General features: G+C 51.3%; 1 protein-coding gene across 18 annotated transcripts in view; it reads left to right on the forward strand.

Moving 5' to 3' along the window:
• The window catches only part of KSR1 (kinase suppressor of ras 1), a 208,612-nt gene that overhangs the window by 140,535 nt on the left and 52,545 nt on the right, over positions 1 to 15,532 (forward strand). For 9 of the 18 annotated variants that reach the window (XM_021067472.1, XM_005669083.3, XM_021067467.1 and 6 more), the window contains exon 2: positions 2,298 to 2,438. Coding sequence is in view for 13 of the 18 variants with exons in the window: in XM_005669083.3 (XP_005669140.1) it covers positions 2,298 to 2,438 (141 nt within the window). In the remaining 5 variants the exon portion in view is untranslated. Of the gene's footprint in view, positions 1 to 2,297; positions 2,439 to 4,729; positions 10,941 to 14,981; positions 15,432 to 15,532 lie in introns of those variants that run through there. The other 9 variants (XM_013981178.2, XM_013981176.2, XM_013981180.2 and 6 more) reach the window with 5 other exon arrangements.

Below are 15,532 nucleotides of genomic sequence, written 5' to 3' on the forward strand. Positions count from 1 at the left end.
GTAGATAGAGTTCAGGGGGTGCATTAATTTGGAGAGGAAAAAAATATCATATCTTTTTTTTTTCCATTAACCTTAACTGAAATTTAGTATGTTGTTCAATTTGAAAGTAGGCAACAAGGCACCGTCATCTTAGCAAATACGTATGAGGTCACCAGTGGAAAGCACAGCTGTTTTCATGCCACGTGACAGTTGTAGAGCCATCTGAAAAAGCAGTGTATACTTGTCACAACTTCAAAGACATGAGACCCGTGGCTAGACATTGTTTAGTGCTTTCATAAAGAAGCTCTTAGTGCTCTATCACAATGTTAAATCATATTTTAATAAGTGTATTTAAAAATAATTGATTTCCTTTGTAGTCCTAAGTGCTCTGTTTTATGCATTTAAAAGCATTATTTGGAATTTCCGTCACAGCCCAGTGGTTAACGAATCTGACTAGGAACCATGAGGTTGAGGGTTCGATCCCTGGCCTCACTCAGTGGGTTAAGCATCCGGCGTTGCCGTGAGCTGTGGTGTAGGTCACAGACACGGCTCGGATCTGGAGTTGCTGTGGCTGTGGTGTAGGCCAGTGACTACAGCTCCGATTAGACCCTTAGCCTGGGAACCTCCATATGCCGTGGGTGTGGCCCTAGAAAAGACAAAAAAATAAAAAATAAATAAAAGCATTATTCTCGGAAAGGAATTGAGGACCTCCCCAGACTGCCGAAGGGGTCCCCAAATGGTCCAGAGCTCCTGTTTGGAAGTTGGGAGCCTTTCTAGATATTTGAAGTTTTAAATAATTAAATATCATTATTTTTTAGCATCTTGATGGTGCTAACAAAAGAATCCTCACCCTTTAGAGAAATACACTAAGATGTTTACAGATGAAAGAAAAAGGAATGAATTAACAACAGCAAAAACCCTCGTGGAGGCAGCAGGCCCTGGGGAGTGGCTCCAAATGGCAGGATTTCTTCCAACAAGACTTTGAAGGTGGCACTTGCTTTGGGAGCAGCTTCAAAGTCACCATCCCAGCAGCTCTCATGGGGTCCCTGACTCGCTGGGTATCAGCCGAGCCAGTGGCTCCTTGGTCCTCTTTGGGTTGTGTGCTCATTTCCATCTGTTGGAATCCACTCCCACTTCTTCTTCTTCTTCTTCTTCTTTTTTGTCTTTTTAGGGCCACACCCATGGCATATGGAAGTTGAGGCTAGGGGTCCAATCAGAGCTGCAGCTCCCAGCCTGCACCACAGCTCACGGCAACACCAGATCCTTAACTCACTGAGTGAGGCCAGGGATCGAACCCGCATCCTCATGGATACTAGTCAGGTTTGTTACCCCTGAGCCACGACGGGAACTCCCCACTCCCCCTTCTTAATCAGCCCCGGCCGCGCCAGGCCTGCCGTCTGGCCCTCCGCATTCTTCAGCACAGTGTGGGCACCTGGTCAGTCAGGGTCCAGCGTGTGTCAAAGAGAATACGGATCTGACCTCATTTACATTTCTTTTATTTGAAGTTTTAGCCTCTTGAAAGCTGTGGACGGCCTTCAGAAAATGCACAGACACACAAGTCTGAACTGTGCATACATTTCAGCGAGTGGGTCTGGAAATCTTCTTGATGAACGCAAGTCAGGGGCCTTTGCCAATAATGCCAGAGCCCGCAGGCCTGGCCGGCACTCTGCGTGCGCTGTGCGCCGGGCACATACCGAGTGCTTCATTGCTTCCTGGCCTCCCTGAGAGGGATGTTCTATGGTCACCCCCATTTTCTGGAGGAGGAAACTGAGACTTTTCTGGGGGTGCAATATTAAGTCACTTGTCCAAGGTCACAGGGCTAGAGTGTGTCTGAGCCCCCAGATCCCAACCCAGGCCATCTGATTCTGGGCCAGAAGCGTCCTAAGTGGAAGGTGGCTCATCCTCCCCAAACCCCCACGTCTTCCCCGGATCATCGTGTCATCACTTACCGACTCCGCTGAGCCCTCCCCTCCCCTAGCAGGAAGCCAGTCTCTGTTTAGCCCTGTTCTCTGTTCTGCGCAGTCTTGACCATCGCCCGCTGAGGATGGTGGTCCTGAGGGTGACGCCTTGGGTGGGGTAGGGGTGACGGCTGGGTCTCTAGGTTTCCCCACAGGCTCTCCCAGACCCTCCTCCCCTCCCCCCGCCCCCCTCGGTCTCCTGCGTCACTCTGTTTGAAGGGCAGCAGAGGGGCAGCTGGCAGGCCCCTGTCCTTATCACGGGCTCGTGTTTGCCAGAGCTCCCCATGTCGTGCTTGGGGCTGCCACAGGCACGTGCCCCCAGTGAACCCCGCTTTTCTCTCCTGGGCACCCCCCCCGCAGGCGAAGCTGGTCCGGTACATTTGCAAGCAGCGGCAGTGCAAGCTGAGCGTGGCCCCCGGGGAGAGGCCCTCCGAGCTCAACAGCTACCCTCGCTTCAGCGACTGGCTGTACACCTTCAACGTGAGGCCGGAGGCAGTGCAGGTATGTGGGCCGGGCCGTGGGGGCTGGGGCTTGGGGGGTCATGCGAGGGAACCACACCCAAACCTGAGAACTAGCTCCCCCCGTGGCTACAACAGCGGGGAAGGGGACGTGGAGGCGGGGGCGTAGGTGGTGGCAGCAGGAGGGACCCAGGGTAAATGTGGCTCCGCATGTGTCCTGGGCCCCATCGCCTTCTGAGCCGGACAGCCGGACCACACCATGCACAGGTTCGCACTTCTGGAAATGTTGGCTGTGCCGCAGACCCTGAGTTAAACATTCTGTGTAGATAATCTCACTTAATTCTCACAAAACTCTGTGAAGGCGTTGCTATCATGATGGCCATTTTATACATGACAACATTAAAGGATAGGACGGTCAAATAACTTTTTAAAATCGTACACATAGTGATGATAGCTTTGGAATTTGGAAGCAAGGGTCTGTGTGTAGCTTTCTCCTGCGACCGCAATAACGTACTGTCTTCCCTCCTTTGCTCCCTCTTCCCACCCATCCAGTCTACCCACCCACCTATCTGCTAACCAACTAATCCAGCCGTATTCACGGAGAGTGGCGGGGGTCAGGGGCCAGGGGTCAGGGGTCAGAACATATCTCATGGGGCATCAATAAAACAGTGCTTGGAAGGTGCGGTCGTACACCCAGCCAGGTCTTTTAAATCTCTTATTTCTATTCTAAAATTTAAAAAATCAACACTTATTATTGTTTTAAAAGTAATATGAATTCATTTATAAAGATGCTTTGGAAAACAGAAAAATGAGGGGGAAAAATCACATGCATATTCCCACCACTCAGAAAATCTGTGATCAGTAAGATTTTGATATTTCCTTCTAGTCTCTCTCTCTTTTTTTAACCCTAATACTTAAGTTTTTTAAAAAGTCCCTAAAGGGTTAGACCTTTGCCATCTGGCCAATATTACATATTTGGAATGTGGCAAGTCCCCATTGAGATGTGTTATGATTTCAAAGATGTAAATTCAAAGATGTGCTGAATTCTGAAGACCAGATACAGAAAAAAGAAAATATTAATCGCTTTTAATATTTAATCTGTTAGATGATGACACTAGTTTGGATATATTAAGGTAAATAAAATGTGATTAAAATTAATTTTATGTATATTTACTTTTTAAAATGTGGCTACTCAAAAATGAAAATTTAAGCGTGTGGCTTGCATTGTATTTCTGTTGGGCAGCACTAGTTTAAACTATCCTGAAGAGGAGTTCCCGTCGTGGCTCAGCGGAAATGAATCTGACTAGGAACCATGAGGTTGCAGGTTCGATCCCTGGCCTTGCTCAGTGGGTTAAGGATCCGGCATTGCCATGAGCTGTGGTGTAGGTCGCAGATGCAGCTCGGATCCCGCGTGGCTGTGGCTGTGGTGTAGGCCGGTGGCTACAGCTCCAATTTGACCCCTAGCCTGGGAACCTCCATATGCCTCAGGTGTGGCCCTAAAAGAAAAAAAAAAAAAAAAACTATCCTGAAGGAACAATTTTATATTTTGCTCTTATCATTTGAGATGCAAACCACCATGGTTCCCCACTTAGTAACCCCCTCTTTTTTTTTTAATATTTGAGTATATGTGATGTAGTTTACCAGGCAGAGGTTAATTCCAGTTGTTCACTATTATATATAACACATAATATGTAATCTATATATTAAGAATTTTAAATATTACGTTACATGTTATATAACATTATAATGTGTTATATATTATACATGTATATTTTACATATTATATAACGTTATATATGTGTTACATATAATGTATAAAATACTTAAATATAGTATACATATGATATGTACTATATACTACATATAGTATATATATATATCTTCATATACTATATACCTTAACTATAGTATATTTAAGAATTTTCCCCTAGGAGAGATTCCTGGACAGGAGATGACATGAACATAAAAGGTTCCTGTCATGGGGGGAGGGGGAGAGAAGATGGGAGTCAGTGAGGGGACACCCCGGGGAGCTCTCAGCACCCTGCATGCTCCTGGCCGTGGCCCTGACCCAGGGGCTCTCGTATTTGTGGCATATGACAGCTTTTAAGAAGCTGGCAGAAAATGGAGTTCCCGTCGTGGCGCAAGGGTTAACGAATCCAACTAGGAACCATGAGGTTGCGGGTTCAGTCCCTGCCCTTGCTCAATGGGTTAACGATCCGGCGTTGCCGTGAGCTGTGGTGTAGGTTGCAGACGCGGCTCGGATCCCACATTGCTGTGGCTCTGGTGTAGGCCAGTGGCTACAGCTCCGATTGGACCCCTAGCCTGGGAACCTCCATATGCCGCGGGAGCGGCCCAAAGAAATAGCAAAAAGACAAAAAAAAAAAAAAGAAGCTGGAGGAAAAGAGTTGGCCCACGTGAAGGTTGAGGGCAGCTGCTTTGTGAGCTGGAGGGACCTTGGGCGTGTTATTAACAGTCGCAGGCGCAGGCGCACCTCATACATACATATGACCTGTATCTCTCTCCATCGCTCCTTCCATCTCCCTGCCCCACCCTCACTGCCTGACGGTTTTCTGCCCGACAGAAAGGAAACCCAAACATGCAATGGTTCATCCATCTCGCCAGATTTAAAACCATGGACTTGGAGACCCTGAAGAACTGAATGGTCCCTCCAGCCCCCCAGGCCAACCCCAGCCTTCACCCTGCCCCTCCCTAAGGCCTCGGGCCAGAGCAGCCTCTCTTCACACTCATGTCTGTAGCTTAAGTTGAAGTTGCTGGGGCCCCGCAAGGGCAGCGACTTGCCCAGCATCTCATCAGCATCATCCCTACCTGACAGACAAGGACCACCGGGTTCAGAGTGGCTGAGGGCCTCTCTGAGGGTCCCAGAGCTGGTAACAGGGGCAGACCTAAGGTTCAGACCCCAGCCTGCTGGGCCTCAAACTGTGCCTTCTAACTTCCTTTCTTGGGCCTAAGACATCTTTGACAGATGGTTTTGCTCCTGGAGGGATTTCTCTCTGCTCTCCAGGGACAAGAAGCGCATAGCCCCATGCTCATCCAGGCTATGCAGCCCTTCCTGTGTCCGTCTTTGGGAGAGGAGCCACGGAGGCTGGCTGCAGAGGCCTTTTGGCCTCTGGGGAGCCCTCTGGTGGCAGCCGGGACAGGGGTCTCCCACACATGCTTCCTTTTCCACCCCATCCTCCCATCTCTGTAAAAGGTAGCTTTATCCACACAAACCTAAGAATGTCCCTGTTTCCCGCCTTGCCCCTGCTCACAGGTGCAGTCCCTTGGGGAGCCCAGTGGGCGCTGGTCCAGGACCTACTGCAGACCCGTCCACCTCTCCCGGGTCCCCCTCCCCCAGCACCATGGTCCAGGCCACCGTGCTCTCTTGCCCAGACTCCTGCAGCAGCCCCAAAACTATCGCTCTGTTTATTATTCACTCTCTTCATTCCATGCTCTGCACAGCAGCCAGGGAGCCCACCGAAGAAACAGAAACTGGATCACCTCATTTTTCCAGTGCTTCCTAGGTCTTCCTGGAAAAAATACCAGATGCTTCACACACTTTGACCTCTGCTCCACTCTCTCTGACCTCATCTCGCTCACCCTCCCCTTTACTCCCTCTGGTCTGACCTTTGCACCTGCGCTTCCGCTCCCTGGAGAGCTCTTTCCTGGGCTCATCCCATGGACATCATTTTCGTGGCAGGTCTATTGTTACCTCCTCCAGGCAGTCTTCCTGATGATAGATTGAAAGATCATCCTTGTTTTTCTTTCTCTACCAATGCATCTTGGCTGATTTTTCTCAGAGGACACCGACCACTTTCTGGAGTTTATGCATTTGTTTTCTGTGGTCTGTCGCCCCTCTCCCCCCTGGAATACAAACTCCATGGGACAGGGACCTGCCTGCTGTGGGTTGTTGGCCACAGAATCCCCGTTGAGTGTTGGGCCTGATGTGATGACTGCTTGTTTGAGAGGAAGGAGGAAGGGTGGATCTCATCAGGACATGGCGTGTGCCCGGGAGCCAAGTCCTGAGTGGGTGGCGACACAGGTTACTCCAAGGTCTGGTCTTGTAAGAGATGCCGCTGTTGGGACCATAGCCCCAAAGCCCCACCTTCCCAACTATGCCCAGCTGCCCATGAGTCAGCCCCTGGCAGGACCCCTGGGAGAGTTGGTATTCCCAGGGGAGGGGGCCTTTTCTGGGGAGGCTGGGACGGGCCAGTGCCCCCAGGGAGCCCATCTGACATATTAGCCCCCTTCATTTCTGAAGGGGTTCTAGATGCCTGACCAGCCTCTTCCTGGGAGGCCTCTGTAGTCTGCTTACTGGGCTGCACCAGGACCAAGGCGGGCTCCTGGGGCCCCGAGGGTCTCCTGCTCATTTTGCCTCGAAGCTGACCTGTCGAGAGCACATCTGGGGTGTGCTGCTAAGTGCACTGCATGCATTGCATGGTCCTGGCTCTTGGTCTCATCCCTCTCAGAAATGCCTGGGTCCTTGCTCTTGGAACCTGGCCAAACCCTTTCACCTCCCTAAGCCTCAGTTTCCTACTCTGCCAAATGGGAGAGTAACCTATGTACTGTGGACTCACTGGGACAGCTGTGAAGGTCAGGCGCTTAGAGGCACCCTGGTGTTTGCTGGGCTGGAGGAGGGAAGATTAAGGCAGTTTCCTCACCTCTCATCCTCAGCTGCCATTATTCCTGATGGAGAGTCAGACCCAGCGGAGGCCGTTAGAGGCTCGCACACTGGGCAGCTCTACGTAGCCATCGGGGGTGTGGATGGAGGGCTGGGAACAGGGCCTGACTAGGGGCACTTTTCTAATCATGAGGCAGCTGAGGGCCTAAGAGAGAGAGCAGCACCTAGGACCAACTGGAGCTGGGCCCAGTGTCTGCCTCCCACCCCCTGCTGGCCCCAAGGGTTACACGCCAGCATCCTTGCCAAGTGTCACTAATAGGGTGGAGGAAATGAGGCCGGAGCGGGTGGGGAGCAGGAGGAGGGCGGGCCGGGTGGCCTGGATTTTCAGAACCACAAGGAACTGCTGGCGGGGGTCGCTCGGTCTCCCCCCAGGCTCCCAGACCCTTCTTCTCAACAGTGGTTTTTTCTTCCCCCAAACCTCAGTCAGTTCTTGGGCCCTAGGCCTAAGTACTCTGAAGGTTGAAAAGAAAGCTGATTCCTTTAGAAACTCCAGCCCCTGCTGACAGGGAGGGCCTGCCTTCGCTCTGCTCCCTGCGATGGGGCTGGGGCGGTGGGTAACCGGCAGAGTGAGAGCAGCTCCCCGCCAGGCTTCAAGGCCAGCCCCGGGGTGTTGGTCTGTTTTGTTCTGTGTCCTAACCCCACCCATCGTGTGGACTCTGCTCACTTAGGTCCTGATGCGTCCCGTGTGCTTCCAACCAGAAGTGGTTCTGGAATAGGTGCTAGTTCTAAATACGGCGAAGGCCCCCGCCTTTGCAGAGTTGATCTCCAAGACAGAATCGGTTGACTTCTGAATGTCATCGAAACCATTGTTGATTTTCTCAAATAAATGTTCTATTTTGGAATAGTTTTCTGTTGACAGAAAAGTTGCAGAGAGAGTGTGCGGAGTTCCCGCACGTACCCCTCCCCAGCTTCCCCATCGTGAGCATCACACGTTACCAGGGTACGTCGGTGAAAACTACCAACACAGCAATGGTCCGTGACTCCTGACTGAGCTCTAGACTCTATGTGGATTTCCCCGGTTTCTCCATTAATGCCCTCTTCTAGGTTCCAGTCCAGGGTACCACACTGTGTTTAATTCACATACAAATTTGTTCCTCCCCCCTTTTTATTTTATTTTTTATTTTTATTTTTTGCCTTTTCTAGGGCCGCACCTGTGGCACATGGAGGTTCCCAGGCTAGGGGTCAAATCGAAGTTGTAGCCACCAGCCTACCCCAGAGCCACAGCAACACAGAATCCGAGCGGCATCTGCAACCTACACCACAGCTCACGGCAACGCTGGATCCTTAACCCACTGAGCAAGGCCAGGGATAGAACCCACAACCTCATGGTTCCTAGTCGGATTCCTTAACCACTGGGGAACCCCCACACACTTTTAGATGCTAAAATGGGATCATAGACTATATACCATTCTACAGGCTTTTAGTTCGAATCTCATCTCTGCGTTAGTCCCTGCAAACCCACCCCATTCTTCTGTAGCCGTAGAATAGGAAGGATTGGATAAGAGCTGGATTTCTCCATGATATCTTAAGAATGACTGTATTGGAGGGGTGCCCACCTGCACACACAGAGGCCCACATAGAGGGCATCAGCTCATGCCCAGCAGAAGCCACATGCTGGGCAGCAGGGCGCCTGGCGTGTGGGAAGCCCTGGCAGATATTTGCTCGTGTGAAGTGACTGAGGAATGAACAAAAGTCACCGTGGGATGGAGACGAGGGTGGGGGGGAGTCAGGCTTTGAAGAAGGGTCTCTCTACCTGTTCTTTTTTCATTTGGTTTCTTGGTAAAGGGGTCCAAATCCTTGAAGTCAAGCAACGTCTTTGTGCTGAGCTGTGAGTACACTGGTGCAGTAGGTCCCCCAAGACAAGTTGCCCCCAGGCCATTCCCCGGGGCCTCTGGGACTGGTCTTTGTGTGATGGGACTTGTCTCTTCTCGGCTGCTCTTGACCCTTCATGGCTTTGTGACCAGGGCCCTGACTTGTCCCCCAGGAAAATGCCTGCATCCTAGGCCTGTGTTGCCGTGTGTCCGTGTATAACTTCCTCCTTCCTTTCCCATATCACCTCTCCAGCCTCCATCCCTCAAGAGCGATGTGAATATTATCTCGGCTTTTGTCCTTGGATTGTGGTCACCAGTTTGGGGTCACACGGCTTCCAGGAAACAGTGCCTTTCTGCTGGATGACGAGAGGGGACGGAGATGGAAGTGGCGGTGGGGTGGTGTGGCACTTCCAGGCTTCTGATGTAGACAAGAGGACTCTGCCTTCCTTCTCCTCCCACCAGGGTCCCATCTCAGCCCTCTGCACCTCCAGAGCCCCTGCTGTGGGCACTTCTGACCTGTGCGGCCGCTGATTGCTCCTCCCCTCCTGCATGGATGTTGGAGATGGGCAGCTCCAGAGACGCCTTCATACACTCACCCAACACCAGACCTTTGCCGAGCACAGTGCTTGTCCAGTAGAACCTTCTGTGATGCTACAAACATTCTGTTCCGCCCTGTGCACCGTGGCAGCCACCAGCCGCAAGTGGCCATGTGGCATTTGACATATGTATAGCGCAACTGAGAAACCAACATTTAAATTTCATTCTATCATATTGCATTTTTATTTAAATAGCCATTTGGCTCTGGCGGTGGTTGGGCAGCACAGGTCTGGAGCCCTCGCTGGCGGGCCGTGTGCCGAGAGCCAGGCTGCTAAAGACCCTCTCCCCAGTGCCTGCCAGGAGCACTCAGGCTAGGGAGTGAGGCACAGTCTAGAGCTGGTGCCAGTGTCTGGACAGAAACCAGCCTGGGGTCTCTGGGAGCGAGCGGGCAAACTCACCCCGGGGTCAGGAAAGGACCAGCACCAGGGAGGGCTTCCCTGAGAGCCGGGAGCTAGCTTGGCGAGAAGGGGAAGGGCTCGCCAAATGGAGGCACAGTAACTGCAAAGACCCTGGGGTCTGAGAGAGCTGGCGCCATCCTTGTGGGAAGCGTTTGCAAAGCACCTGGTCTGGGAGGAGATTGGTGAGGAAACAGGGCTGGTTCGTGGAATCTCCACGAGAAGAGTGGAGGGCTTGGGGGTTTATTTGGGAGATCACTGAAGTGTGGGTGCCTGAGATAGAGAAAGAAAACAGGGAGTTCCCGCTGTGGCCCAGCAAGTTAAGAACCCAACTAAGATCCATGAGGACGTGGGTTCCATCCCTGGCCTCACTCAGTGAATTAAGGATCTGGCGTTGCTGTGAGCTGTGGTGTAGGTCACAGACATGGCTTGGATCCCTGGTTGCTGTGGTGTAGGCCGGCAGCTGCAGCTCTGATTCCACCTCAAGCCTGGGAACCTCCATGTGCCCCATATGTGGCTCTGAGAAAAAAAAAAAAGAAAGAAAGAAAGGGAACACTAGGATTGTTTGAAGGAAAGAAAAACTCCTCCCAGTGAGACAGCTGGACTCATGGGGGGATGGCTGGAGGATGAGACAGGGCTCTGACCTGGAGCACGGCCTGGAGGGTTGGGGGCCTTAGGGAGGAGGGAGTGAGCAGGGGAGTTTAGAGGCAGGGCCCCTTCCCGGGGCAGCTAGAGGCACACACGGTGACCGTCCCCCAACCCCCCCCCACACACACCACCCCCAGCCCCATCTGCAGGCTGAAAACTAAAAAATCACAGCTTCACGTTCTGGCTGCAGCTGGGGAAATGATTTCAGAGCCTGCTGGCAGGGAGCCGTTTTTCTTCTTCAGCGATTTCCCCATTGGAAGTTGCGAAAGGAAGTGGAAGCGCTGGCTGGGATCGGCGCTGGCAGGGAGAGTGGGTGATGCAGAGGCTGGATTCCAGGGCCGCAGCCACGGGCCACAGGCTCCCCGAATAAGCTCTTGCTGGTGGTGTGTTTTGAACTGAAGATGCAGGCGGCGCCGGTAAGAGGTTTTCGTGGTGCCCCCAACGGGGCAGGCTTCTCTCCCCTTTCCTCTGTCCATGCATTCCCATGTTTAAAGTCAGGCCTCCCTCGGGCATGGGGAGGAGAGCTGCCTGGCCTCTGCCACCATCTTGGTTTCTCGTTGGCTGGGGTGGCTGTCATGGGCCCCGCATGTGGACCATATGGAGCGGGAGGCTGTGTGAGATTAAACCAGAAAAGCCAACGTGTATTTGGCTCCTGGGTTCCGCTTTAATCGACATGGATCTTGCCGCCCTGGCTCCTAGCCTCTCCTCCCCACCTCTCTTCCCGTCCCCACCCTTTCCCTCTGGGAGCCAGAGGCCCCGCCATCCTGACAGCCTGGCTCTTTCGAGGCCGGGAGCCACCTCAGAATGCAGCACCCACCTGCACCCAGCTGCGTGCAGGGATCCGGGCCGACTGTTAGCCCCAGCGGCCCAGGGCTGCCTCCATACTGATTTCTGATTCCTTCTGCTTCCTCCACCTCAAGCTTCAGCTGACGAGTGAATCCCACTAGCTCTATTTCCAAATATTTATCCCCAATCCAGCTATGGCTCTTTTTCATCACTGCCACCTGCCTAGTCCTGGCTCCTGCATGGACTTGTGCAGTAGCACCTACGTTGCTCTTTGTATCACTCTTGCCCTCCTCTTCATTTCCTTGTTCCTGAGCCAAGAGTGGTGCATCTTAAAACCCCAGTCCGACTACCTCACTTTTCTGAATACAGCCCTTCATTGGTGCCTTGTTTGCACTCAGCATAAAATCCAAGCCCCTCGCCACTGCCTTCAAGGCCCCGAGGTATTTGGCATCTGCCTCTTTCCATGTCGCCTCCTGCCCCTCCTCACTCTTCCCCTCATGTTAGAACAGGTCCGGTTGCTTCCTGTCATAGCCCAGGGCCTTTGTGTGTTCTGTTTCCTCTGCCTGGAAATTTCTGTACTCTCACGGCTAGCACCTTCTCATCCTCTGACAGGAGCTTAGAAATCAGCTCTTCAGAGAAGCTGCCCCATCTAAAATTAGATGCCCCCCATACCCACCACTTTATCTCAGTATGCTGTTTCCTTTTAGCACTTATTCACAAATCTGTTATGTATTTTAGTTACTTTTGAATTTGTTTTTTATTGTTTCCTGATAGAATGTAAGCTCCCTAAGGAAAGAGACTATATATTTGGTTTGCTGCTATATCCTATGTGCTCTAAGGTGTAAGGTGAGTAAGGTGCCTGGCCCACGCTTGCGCTTCAGTAGCTGTCTGTTGATTGGATGGATGTGGGATGGATGGATGGATGAATACGTAGGCAGAGGATGACGTGGTACCAGGGCATGTTGTAACTGCTTACTAAGTAAAAGATTCTTAGAACCTTTCCATAGCAAGTTCCAATAGAAGCTGGCTTAAACAAAACAGAGGGTCTTATCAGCTGTGGTGATACAAGTCCAGGAAGGTCTGGATGCAGGGGCTCGGATGGTACTGTTAGGGCACACTTCTCGGACAGTCCACTCCACATGGGAGGCATGCAGGGCACAAGCAGCTATGCCTCACTTTATTTCAGCATGGTGGTGTTTCCTATTGAGAGTTTCTTACCCTAGACTGTAGCAGAACAATCCCAGGGAAGTCTCTGATTGGCTTGGCTTTAGTCATGTGCTCACATCAGAACCAATCACAGAGCTAACCAAACAGAGAACTCCAGGCGGCCCAGACTCAGTCATGGGCTCAGCCCTTTGGCAGACTGGGGCTGGGCCTGAAGAGTCAGGCCACCTGCACTTGGGAAATGGGTGCCTGGAGGAAAGACAGCCTGCTGAGGAAGTGGCAGCATGCACGACACCTTCACACCCTTAGGTACAATCACAGTTGCTACCGCAGCTCTCCACTCCCTACCCTCACCAGGGGCTCTCCATGGGGACGGGTCATCTGACTTTCTCCCGGGGGTGGATCTCGGGGTGACCATTGGGCCCACATTTCCTGACAGTGAGCAGAACTCCTCTGTCTGTGTAGGAGGTGAAGGGCTTCAGGCTTCGAGATGCTGTGTTAAAGCATCTGGCAGGGGGTCTGCACAGATCGTGTTTCTGGAATATAATAGGTGAGCCAGTCCATCAGTTTTTCTTGTTACTAACATTTCTCATTTTCTTCACTGTGAAAGTCATAAATACTTATTTTTAAAAGTATAGAAAAGCAAAGGAAATAAGTCATCTCTCATCCTACACAGCAGTAAATGATTGCTTCTTGGCTTTTTAGGGTGTTTCTTCTCTCCTTAATTTTCGGTAATTTCCAGGTATGTTCCTTTTCAAAATGTGGAGAGTATCAAAACTAAAGAAAAGAAGACTCCCCTGACTGATGGTTCACCTCATGCTAAGAGGAAATGCTGGCAACATTTTTGTTCTGTTTCCCTCCAGGCAGCCTTCTTTGTTGCTTGATCTTTCTTTTCTTTTTCTCCTTCTCCTTCTCCCTCTCTTCCTCTTCTTCTTCAGATAAATCTAACTGGAGTATAGCTGACTTACGATGTTGTGCTAGTTTCAAGCGTACAGCAAAGTGAATCAGCCATACATATACATATATATACATGTATATATATATATATATATATATATATATATATATTCATTTCTTTTTCTTTTTAAAATGCTGTTCCTTCATGAATTTATGCTATAATTCTTTAGCGAGTGTTCCCAATGGGTCTGGGCCTGAACTATGAACTTTACATGGAACATGCCTTTCGCTCCTCCCAGTAACCTTCTAGGGAGATGTCTTAGTCCATTTTATTTGGGCTGCTGTAACGAAAATACTGTAGAGTGGACCGGGTGGCTTTTAAACAGCAGAAAGTTATTTCTCGCCTCTGCTGGGAAGTCCAAGATCAAGGGCACAGCAGATTCTGTGTCTGGTGAGGACCCACTTCCTGGTTCATAGACCACCATCTTTTGTCTTCACCCCGTGGAAGGGACCCCACGGCTGGCTGGCATCCTTTTAGAGGGGGCACTGATCCCGTCCTGAGGGCTCCATCCCAAAGGCTCCACCCTCTAATACCATCACATTGGGATTAGGTTTCGGCAAATGAATTTTGTCAGGGGACACAAATGTTTAGTCTGTAGCAGGAGGCAATGCTTTTATCCTCGGTGTAGGAGAGCAATAGAGGAATGGACAGTGTCACTTACTGCAGGTCATCTAGATGGTAAGTGGTGGAGCCAGGATTCATTTCCACGAAGTCTGGCTCCCAAGCTGGGGTCATGAAACACACACACACCCTTTAAATTCTCATGGACATGGAGTTCCCGTCGTGGCTCAGTGGTTAACAAACCCGACCAGGAAACATGAGGTTTTGGGTTCGATCCCTGGCCTCGCTCAGTGCATTAAGGATCTGGCGTTGCCGAGAGCTGTGTTGTAGGCTGGTGGCTACAGCTCCGATTAGACCCCTAGCCTGAGAACCTCCATATGCCACAGGTGTGGCCCTAGAAAAGACAAAAATAAATAAATAGATAAATGAATTCTCGTGGACAGGACCTTGTTGTATGTCCCCTCTGTGATGTCTGAGCTTCTTTACTTTTTAAAAATTTCTTTTTTTTTTTTTTCTTCTTTTTTTCTTTGACTGCACCTGTGGCATATGGAAGTCCCTGGTGGATCAAATCCTCCCCACAGCAGTAACCAGAGCCAAGCAGTGACAATGCCAGATCCTTAACCCACTGTACCACCAGGGAACTCCTAAAATTCCATTTTAAAGTAACATGTTCTAAATCTAATTTCAGATGTTCCTTGTAGGAAAATTTGAAAATATAGAAAAGTTCAAAAAGGAAAATAAAGTCCCCTCACTCTCCACCCCACCAGTCATGTAACTTTTTACATTTTTTTCCCCCATCAACAGCCAGGTTCACTGTTTTGGGTGAACAGCCTTGTGAGTTTTGATACGAGTAGTTGGTGCAGCTCTTCCTGCGGGTGCCTAAACCACCCAGCCCCAAATCTCTGAGAGCTGCTGCAGGAGAATTGGGGGCCGTTGGGGGTTCCTGGGGGGGGGGTTTCCCAGATGATCCCCTGGGAGGAGGGAGATGGTGCTCCTTGTTGGCTCAGGTCTGACTCTTGGCAGCGGGCGGGGGGCGCAGTCACTGAGGCAGGGACCATCTCTCTGTCTGGGGCCTGGTCTCTCAGGTGTCTGGGGTGCCCGGCCCCCTGCAGTGAGGCCCACAGGAGCCCGAGTGTCTTACACCCAGCACCTGCTCTGGGAGGTATGTGCTGACTCCCCAGCTCCCAGGCACAGACTATTTTTGGCTGCAGTGACTGTTCACTACAGTCATGAAAACAGAAACTCCTCTCCCTACCTCGTCCTTCCCTGGGACACCGCACCAGGGGCCAGGGCTACCGGGGACCCTGGGCTCGGACGCCTCGTCATGCATTGCCTGTGGAGCTGGGTGACAGCCAAGGCCTCCAGGGGCACAGGGACTCCACCTGTGGTGCTATGCCGAGCACGAAGCCTGGACCAGCCCGAGCTAGAGGGTCGCGAGGTAGGCACTGGGGTCTGGGATCGGGCGGCCTTTCCATGAGAGCCTGGAATGGGTGGTCTCACTGGGTGCCAGGTCGTCACTTTGCTAAATGTCAGCCAAGC

Source organism: Sus scrofa, chromosome 12 (assembly GCF_000003025.6).
Source record: "Sus scrofa isolate TJ Tabasco breed Duroc chromosome 12, Sscrofa11.1, whole genome shotgun sequence".
Lineage (NCBI taxonomy): Eukaryota > Metazoa > Chordata > Mammalia > Artiodactyla > Suidae > Sus > Sus scrofa.